This window comes from Nuphar pumila, unplaced genomic scaffold, assembly GCF_984573655.1.
Source record: "Nuphar pumila unplaced genomic scaffold, dmNupPumi1.hap1.1 HAP1_SCAFFOLD_551, whole genome shotgun sequence".
In the NCBI taxonomy this organism is placed as follows: Eukaryota; Viridiplantae; Streptophyta; class Magnoliopsida; order Nymphaeales; family Nymphaeaceae; genus Nuphar; species Nuphar pumila.
The window spans coordinates 22,501-32,419 of record NW_028323392.1 but is presented as its reverse complement, the minus strand read 5'-3'; the positions used below and the strand labels follow the sequence as shown (position 1 = coordinate 32,419).

Sequence of the window (9,919 nt, the reverse complement as noted above, 5' to 3'; positions counted from 1 at the left end):
ACCCTTCCTGGCGCACTGGGATGCCAACGGACCTCAAATTTCCAGGTGCAAATGCAGGCGGTAGGTGGATCTCAACATAGCAGCAATACATGAAAACGCACAAATAAAGTTCACAAAGACTACATGTCCCGGTCATAGAGTACATCAACGGGTGACTACCTCAAAAGTGTGCCATACATTAATGATGCGAACCTGCAAAATGCTGTGTGCAACTGCAAAACTAGACAGGAGGTTCCATGAAAATATCTGGTGTGTTGTTGTGTTGGTCAGAAGCATACGCACGGCCAGCAGGAGCACTGGCGATGCGCTGCGGCGTAGCTGCAGCCTTGTTGGTTGCAGGGGTCGCAGTGGTGGTGGTGACGGTGGTGGCGAAGTCCATGCTGCCGGTCGCGACGCGCCTCTGGATGTCTTGCACCCCTTCTGCCTCCCGCCGGCGTGTGGCGATGGGCGTGTGGGCTGGCTGCACAGCTGGGGTGCCGGTGTAACTGGCATCCGCAGCGGTGTGGCTCCTCGCGAACCTGCACCTTTCCTCAGCTTCTTGCGCCCAAACACAACCACCACATGATCGCATGGTACCAGATCAGTCTGATGAAACAGGCGTCGTTCGTCAAAATCGCCAACTAGGGCGCTGTGTGCCATACACATTTCTTGGTGTTTCCTCATAGCAGGCATGCATGCGGGAAGAAGAGGGACATTCTTGATAAGCGTGCATCATTTTGTTCCCAAGTGTCGGATTGGGAACAACCGCTGAAGCCCCAAATGCGCACTGAACCTGAACCTGGCACACAGATAATAGAATGTGCGCACCTGCATAGACGGCAGCCCCAGCGACTGCACCCCCCTCTCCCCTTCCAGGCGCGAGACGCTTCCGCACGGGCTGCTGCGCTGGCCAGCGACGCTTCGCGAGCAAGCCGCTCCTCGTCCGTCTCCCGAACAAAGGGGTGGTCCAGTAGATCCGGCCAGTCGAGACGGTCGCTGGGCTTCTTGTTCAACAGCCCCTGTACACGAGGCCGCAATCAGAAATGGCTGGATGCTGGGAAGATGGCGGAAACAGCTCCGGTAGGGAACAGTGCAGATAGGGCTGCCAGTCGTGCAACGTGCTTGGCAACATGACATTCATATGGTCGCTAGTGGTAATCAGCCAACAGCCAATAGATGTTGGGTCATGGTGACTGCCAAATGCACTGCTAGCAGTGGATGCTGCGCTGGCCTGGATGCCCATGCTGCTAAGCCGTGCCCGTTGCAGCTAAATTGCAACAATTGACAGGGAATAGTGTGGCTGCATCCGCCTGAGACTCTCCTGAACGGAAGGGTTTAGTGACGTGAGGGGAACTTTATGAAACAGTCAGTAGTAAGCAGTAGTAGAAGTTAGCGGAAACGTGTTCCTGGTGGCCACATGGTCACAGCTGACGTCCCTTCCCGACCTTCAAATGTATGCGTTGCCAGAGACCACTCAATTGCAAGCGAAACCGTCGTGAGCAACGCAGCGGCGGTCACAACAGCAACGAACCTTCAGAAAGTCGGTGAAGACGGGGGAGATGTTGGGAGGGATTTTGACCGGATCCTTGACGATGTGATTGATCAGGCTGTAGATGTTGTTGGTGTAGAACGGAGGCAGCCCAACAAACAGCTCGTAGAGAATGACTCCCAACGACCACAGGTCAGCTGTGCGATTGTACGGCTGCTCTTGCACCAGCTCAGGGGCCATGTAGAGTGGCGTGCCCTTGATGGAAGTGAGCACCATAGTATTGCAGGACATGGCTCGTGCAAATCCAAAGTCGCAAAGCTTCACGGTACCCCCAGCTCCTGCACAGGCACACGTGTGAGGACAAGCTGTGAATGCACGGCACTTTCGTTCCATGTCAACCCAGGATTTCACGGTGCAGCTTGTGGACAGCTCCTGATGCCACCTGCCTGCAGTCCAGCGTTCCGGGTCTATGCAGCAAAGAATCATCAGCTGGCAAGACAGCGGGTCAGCTGCGGAGCTGCCATGCAACGAATGGGATGTCCACCTGTTGCACCCCCTTCAGACTTTCCTCCCCGCTGTCAAGAGCAATAGCAACGTAGTGAGCCCAGGGCGGGACAGGGTGCTGGCGTGAGATGGCCAGCCGAACAATGTTCGCAATGCTGTTGCTCTGCATGGTGGCGTTTCGGTGAGGTTCAAGATGGTTCTCACCTACAAGGATGTTTTGTGGCTTCATGTCGCGATGGATGATGCGGTTGTGGTGCAAGTAGTAGAGTGCCCTGACAAGCTGCTTGGCAATGGATTGGACCACTGCCTCTGGAAGCTTCTTGTCATCCTCCAGGATTTCAAACAGTTCACCTGCAACGTTGCATCGAATCGTGGGTCACCCATCAGAGCCTGGTCCATGATGAAACCTTGCATCGGACCACCCTACATGTCAAGCATGACGACTGCACATTTGAACATCGGTCGCTCTGATCAAGGGGTCGTGACCGCTCCAAGAGCATATGCCTGCAAGGCATTTCTTGACCTGAGAAATACATGAGAAGGCTTGTTCACCTCTTCGAGTGTAATAACTTTGTGAATGCTTTGGACCGTAAGGCACCTGCACCTGCCCTTACATATGTGCACATCATGGTCAGCAAAATGCACGCTCTGATCCCATATGTTTGTGGAAGTACCAGAAATTCAGGTCTGCTCTCTCTGATGTCAGCCTTGTGGTTGTGAACGAATGATGCATGAGCCACCGCACAATGCCTTGGAACGCACCCTGGCCAAATTCTGTCACCACGCAGAACTCGTTTCGGGTCTCAAATGCGTCCAGCATTTGAATGATGTTCTCGTGTTTGAGGTTGCGGAGAATCTCGATTTCTTGCCTCAGGTTTTTTATATCCTTCTCCGATTTTCCATGTTTCAATATAAACTTCATGGCTGTAATCTGTCCCGTCCATCTTCGCCTTCCTTTGTACACCTGCCTCAGCACCAGGATTGTAATAAATTGTAAACCTTACCAGTGATATGCACACACAAGCAAGGGGGTGTGTGAGATCATACTGATAGCCACCCAAATATGCACACTATCTATGGTGCCAGCATTGCACTCGATTTTGAACCTCAGGTCGGCAAAGAATGCACCAATAAGTTTGGAAGCGCAAGTTGTGGACATACACACACGCACGCACAGGTTCAATTGCCTGGTTAAGGCAATGATAGAATTTGCAGCGGCGTCCTATTCTGTTTTTGATTTTGAACACTGCCTGTCAGCAGTGTAAAGCAAACAACAGCCAATCAGGCACCAATCCGTTGTGCACTTTGATCATCGACAGCATTTGCATTTGTTATCCAGATACCAAAACTCCTTCCTGAAACCCACAGACCCACTTGCAGCAGCGCTCTGGCCGTTCTAATGGGTCAGCGTTGCAAAGCGCACGACACATTAGCCCTGCTGAGCCCGCAAGTTCATGACGTGTATTATGCGTCTATGCAAGATTATTTGCGTGTTCAAAGTGACATGTTTGGAGGGTGGTCGCTTCTTGATACGACTGGCCCGCTACTGTCATTTGAGCAGAGCTGCGATTCCATTGACGCCGCAGGCCCATGCACCAGCTTTTAGCGAAACATACATCGAGACTTTTCTGCGTTTCAAGCTGCCTGTCGTTTTACTGGGATTATGGTGGCGGACCAGCCAACAAAGCGGCAAGCACGCACCTTTCCAAAAGATCCCTCGCCAACAAGGTCAATCACATGATAATTTTCCATATCGGCGCTATCCAGACAATTTTAACAGCAAACACTCGGTTGGTTATGCCATTCGGACCCAAACATCGTGAACGACATCGCGCAGCTGTCGCAGCATGTTTCAAAAGCACAAGATGAACACAGGTTCACCGTGGACACAGCAACTCATCTACTGAATCTTGAATTGTATGGCTGTTAAGCGTCTGATGCCTGACTGTCTATTCCGATTTCTGCAAATTCAGTTTGCGCGAAAGATCCGGCCCTCGAGAGCGACAGGTATCTCAAGATACAGGGTGCCAATCAAACTTGATGGGGTAAAAGCCCACTGACCAGGAAGATCCCTTAGAATTGTACGCACATGATAAAAGACAGTCACTCTTCAAGCTTAACCCGAAGCAATATCAATTCTTCTCACAAAGCTGAAAACTTGTATTACAAAAAGAGAGTTTTGGAGTGATCAGTGCACGCATAATACAACGTCAGTACTGTACACACCAGTGCACGAGCTTGAGCTTCATCATGGGTCAGTGCCCCAGGAGTGCAGCTATACAAACATTCAATTACTCAAGTAGTGTCCATTTGGATGCGGTAGAGTTGTAAAATACACATCATCATTATTTGTCATCTTGAACATATGCCATTGCTGCTGCACCTGAAACAGGCCCGGCTCGCTGATGGACACCGGCGTTGCCCAACATTGTACATGGAAAAGGAATTGCATCAGCAACAATCGAAGGCTGCAGGCTGTGCCAAGATGTCGAGCTCGCCGCAGGTATCATGCTCAGCACCATATATGTTATCTCGTATTCTCAGCCAATCATTGGCGCTCTGGTTGTAGGGAGGACCTGCTCTAAGGCCACACGCAGTGAGGCACTGGAAGCCGTGGAAAAAGATAGAGGAAAAGCTAGAGGCCTCAAGCGACCACCTCAAATGGGATCATCTTCAGACGATGGGTTTGGCGCATGATGCTCACGGTTAAGGTCTGCAGAAGCCATGTGGAAGATGAGGTCCGCGAACTCATTTTGCTCAATGGTGCGATTGCTATTGGAGTCTGCGGCGTCGATGAACACCTGCACTTGCCTGTGGCGTGATGTGCACCCCCCTTGACACCAAGGCCTCTGAGATCTCCAGAGCAGTGAGCGAGCCATCACCATCGAGATCAAACTCCTGGAAAAGATGGTTTAGCGGATCATTGTACAGCTGAGATGGTATCCGCCGACGCCGCTCCCAGATCTGCAGGTGTAAACGAATGTCAGCTGACTATCGTACACACTGTATATCCGAATAAAATACGGCTATGCGACCTGTAAATGAACTGCGCTGCAGCGATGCCATGAACGAAACACACTGCCCACGCTGCCCTGCACTAAGGTACGGGGGCTGCTTCTGCGTCAATTGATGTGAAATGTGTCGCTACACAAAGACCTACCGGACTCCATGCTTTAGACGAAGCAGCGCAATTCTTGCCTGGACAGAATGTGTGACATTTCCATGCAACGTACCCCACCCATTTATCAAACATTTCTTGCTGGCAACACGCAATGTCAATATCACTCGGTTCCAAATAGACACGTGTAATACGTGCAACCAGCATGCCTTCAATTGTGCAACTAGCCATTGATGACAATGTACCTCGATGAAAGTACTACCGCATCCATCGACTTCATGCCCAATATCATGACAATGCCGAGGGGAGGGGAAAAGTTAGAGATTGTCAAACGTTGCTTTGGAGATATCTCGCTGTCCTGTGTTGCCAGCAGTTTCGATATTCACATCATAAATTGCCACATGTTGACCGGCCTGTTCGTCGAATCCGTACCGAGCCTGCAAACTCCTGAAGCCCTGGTATTTTTGTGCTCCCTGGCTTTGCAGACTCGAATGCATTGATAAATGCGCTGTGAGCTGCATCTCTGTCCTCCTGATAGTCTGGGATCTTTGTGGCTGAGCGGGCAATGGTGGCCATGTGAAGGTTCCTGGCTCCCAATGAGGGGTGTGAGATCCTCCGATGGTAAGCGTGAAAAGTCGTGGGCACCTTGGTGACGTGGTTGTGGGATGGAACACGGACAAGGAATGTAAGCGTGCACAACTAGGGTATTGCTGAGTGTCCCCTAAGTTCCGGAGAGTGACGAATGTACAACGCGAGAATTGTACATGGGGTGCGACATCCTGCACAATAACGCCACAGTTTAACAGCACAGAACCTTGATGTGTCCTTCACATGTTTCCGAATTTCACTACAAGTCGACTGCGACTTCACATCAAATTTGAAGTTCCGTGATGCTGACTAGTCAGGGTTCCCACTCTGACAGAGTCTCTGTTGGGGCCTGTGCCCAGATCGACAAGGCACATATGCAGGAAAATAAAAATAAAATCGAATTGAATCTTGCAATTGAATGCACATGAGGAAAAACACCACGTCAGATGCAGGCCGTTACCATGTACTTTCGTGGCGACCGTCATGGGCCCGGCGCAGCAAGAATTGTTTCCGTCGCACACGAGTGAGTGTGCAAAAGAGGCACAAATGCATATCGTATCTGCAGAGATTCCTACACGGTCGATCAGTGCACCATCCCGTGTCACGGGCCGTGAATTATCAAGCAGTCGAAGAACAGCACCTAGATATCCCAGGTACCACGCTCCATGTACACATCCGAGCAGCAGAAACGAATCAAGCTGCATGCGGTCTACAGACGATATGGTGTGCTAGCCGCACTGGATGGCGAGCTTGCATCCCAAGTTTGTGCGCTTCCGAACTTGTCGACACTGGGTCAAAAGTCAGATCACCCATGTAGCGCATGCTCCAAGTACCTCACTGGGTTGCAAAAAGCCCCACACAACACCTAATGCAGCTAATGCATCTAAAAGCAGCTCACGGCGCTAGTGCAACAAGTCGCTGGTGGTATCGGCATTTTCTTCGGCATGACGCCGCGCCAATGTTTGGCGAGACAATCTAACGCATTCCACACGTCATATACAATGGGAATGGAAAAGCATGGATGATTGATGTCAATGCCGCATTTCTGCTACGCGGATGCTGACTTGCACGCTTCAACGCAGAATACAAAGGACGCACCTGTCTTGAATCTCGCAAGTACGAGAACTTGTTATAGTCCCAAAGATGTGATATACAGCTGGATGTTCTGCAGTTTTCCTGCGGTGGAGAAGGACTGACACTCGTGATAAAAGGCACAGAGGAAACTTTCTCACCGTCAGCAAATGCTTTCGGGAAGGGGCCAACAAATTCAGGAGCTGAGAGTGGAGTTAATAATAATGTTTCAAGTATACGGTCTTGTTGCTGATAGGTATCATAGATATTGCTTCATCGGTCAAAATGGACTCGTTGCATGGACTCCCGGAACGCCACAGTCATGCTGAGTAAGCACGTCACGTCAACGACCCAACGACAGGCACCAAGTTCAAAAGCATACTGAAATAATAACTCAGGCTGCACGAAACGCAACAGAGAACGAGTAAACTTTGATAACATGTAAGATTTCCCTGACTTGTCTTTCTTTCCGACTCGCAGTGCAGTTGCTTTACGATTTGTGCGACCGACAAACGCAACGGGCGCGTCGCCAACACTCTCGAGATAGGCACCTGCTCGCGACCCAAAAGCAAGGTAGCTCTTTCCGGGGTTGACAGCGATCATGCGTGAATTCCTGGACCCCGGCAGCCACTTGCGGTGACATGTCCTCTCGCTGTGTGCACAACATTGTCTCAGCAGGCTGCCTTTGGCTGGCGTCTTTTCGTTTCATGCTTATCAGCATTTTCGACTGCGTATACCCCGTGCGTGCACGTATACGGTTGAGCACACGTATCGCAAGGCGCTTGGCCTGCTGCCAGCAAATGCAACTGGCGGAAGTGCACGCCGAGGCTCAATCCACTTGACCAACATTGACCATTGCCTCGCAACTCATACGCAGGTCCTAGTCGGCTCCACCAATCACGAAGCTGGCTGTCATGAAAACCATACCGTTTATAGGAGGCATGCATGATTCCAGCCTTTTGAAACTCAAATTGCTATGCGTGCTCAAGCGGGTTCGAACTGAATTCAAGGATCGCTGAGTCACCCCCCAACACCACAGTGTATGTGAATCCCAAAGTTGCTTCACCTGCAACGCCTGTATTAAAATCAATGCTTGTACTGCCAGGTGCAGAACGCATATCGAACGTGCACACAAGACAACAGCAGGATGAAACAGCAACTCCCTGGACAGCGTTGACAACGAACAAGAACTGAGGTGAGTGCTTGCATCACTGCATTTACACATGACGAGAGTGGTGGGCACAAAAAAGGTTGCCAACATCCCATAACAGCACTATGCACCTTGCATGTACATTCGCGTTCATGAAGCATGCCAATATGCAACGCACAATTCTTTTCATCAGCAATGTGACACTCACCAACAGGAAAGTCAAGACTGTCTGTTGACTGCAGATGTGCCACAACGGAGGAACTATGCAGTGATTCACAAAAAAATGCCCCTGTGAACGAAAAAAATCAACCACAGAGCACTCTGGCTTTGGACAGCGTGGCCAGAGAGCAAACTTTCTTCAAGGCGACTGAAATTGAGCAGGTCCATTTCACAAGTCTCACCAGAACATAGTGAAAAGGCAAATCATCACAGATAGATAATGTAACAAGCAGTCAACAGGCAAGAGCTTGATCGTGATGCCAAGCATGACCATCAACCATGAAATACTATATGAGATCGTGAATACAGTTTGCAGGATACATCGGCTGGCACCTTGCATCAAATTTGGTGAAGTCAAAGCTCACGCAACTCGCCATCGACCAGCTGATAGGTGCCGGGCTCAGCAACGGTGTAATTCGAGCCGTCCAGGGGATTGTCCCAATTGCCGGCTCCATCGGTGATAACAAACTCAAGAGCTGGCTTGCCGCTCTCCTGCAATCCACCCTGGACACCGATAGTCCATTGTGCCTGTCCACGGGAAACCTTCTCCATGCCATAAGTAGCCCATTCTCCACCCAGCACAGACACATGGATTGCAGGTGACTCCCAACCCGTGAAGTACACAAGTGTGACGCTGTCATTCTTCTTCTCTTCTGCAATGCAGAGAAACACGTGACGGTGGTGCTGCAAGAGCATGCTACGGTGCCCTTCATCCTGGACGAGGCCTTACCTGCGCGGCCTTTCCTCTGGGGACTGACTGTACGCCGCACTACTCAAAGGAACGGAAAGGACATTCTCAGATCATAAAGTCTTCATAGGTCACATTTTCAGTAACCATACTATAGCCTGTGATGGCTAGTCCAGCAAGAGGCAGGGCCATGCACAGCATTGATTATGCTGTTTTATTCACAGACCCACATAGCCTGGAACTGATTTGCATCTGCCATGTTAAGTACGAATTGCTAAGCTGGAGCCACGAAAGTGCACAAAGTGTACACGAAAGAAAGTGTACAATGCGCAATGTCTAACTTGTCAACGCCGCCCTTTTGGGCTGGCGTATTTCTTTCTTTGATCCTTACAATGCTCGATGTTACATCACATTGCACCAACAGGAGCAGATTGCTCAGTTGAGACTGGGCAACTCACCATGGGTCAGGTGAGCAGCGCTCAATCAATGCCAGAGATTGCAGCCACAGCAACATGATGCAAAGCAGGCAACAGTGACTAAAGCAGATGATGTCAGAACGCACCCACTGGCATAATGTCCGCAGGGGTGGACCCCTCTCGCACAACAGCAGCGTCGTCGCTCACGTTTGTCGAGGCCGCAGCTGGTGTTTGACTGGAAGCCACAAACTCCTCAAGGGTAGCCATAAGCTCATCAACGGGCATTGTTGCAAGCTTGTCCACGCCCTCGGGCCCGTCAGGCGCTGCAGCCACAAGGTCCTCAAACGCAGCGACGAGGTCCTTCACGGGCAAACTTGAGGGCCTGGTCACGGCGTCCGCGCCCTCCAGCGCTCGCGGTTCCACATCAGCCGCTGCAGCAATGAGGTCGTCCATGGGCGCAGGTTCCTCCAGGCCCTGAGCTCCGTCAGAAGCGCTCGCTTCGTTGTTGGTTGGTGCAGGTGCTGCCTCCGCAGCAGGCAATGTGAAGTCTTCCCCAGCGAGTTTCTCACCACCGGCTGAAGCAGCAGGCATTGCCTCAGGTTCCGGAACGCTTGGTGTTGCCTCGGAAGCGGCCGACTCGGACTGCCCGCCCTCTACCACTGCAGAGAGGAGATCTGGGACAGCAGTCGTTGCGAGC

General features: G+C 51.1%; 1 protein-coding gene across 1 annotated transcript; it reads right to left on the bottom strand.

Moving 5' to 3' along the window:
* Positions 1–659: 659 nt before the first annotated feature.
* LOC149810082 (serine/threonine-protein kinase TIO-like) lies at positions 660–3,727 on the bottom strand. Its single transcript, XM_089994434.1, has 5 exons — positions 3,674–3,727; positions 2,735–2,936; positions 2,177–2,323; positions 1,511–1,806; positions 660–998 (listed from the first exon to the last, which is right to left on the bottom strand). Exons 1-5 carry the CDS (start codon positions 3,722–3,724, stop codon positions 660–662), a joined length of 1,035 nt encoding a protein of 344 aa, XP_089850560.1. The 5' UTR covers positions 3,725–3,727.
* Between the last annotated feature and the right edge of the window lie 6,192 nt (positions 3,728–9,919).

Coding starts and splice junctions, on each gene's coding strand:
- LOC149810082 (XM_089994434.1), bottom strand. CDS start 3,724: ATGGAAAATTATCATGTGATTGACCTTGTTGGCGAGGGATCTTTTGGA. Junction 2,324..2,734: donor GGTGACAGAATTTGGCCAGG/GTGCGTTCCAAG, acceptor GCAACGTTGCAG/GTGAACTGTTTGAAATCCTG. Junction 999..1,510: donor TCTTCACCGACTTTCTGAAG/GTTCGTTGCTGT, acceptor CCTCGTGTACAG/GGGCTGTTGAACAAGAAGCC.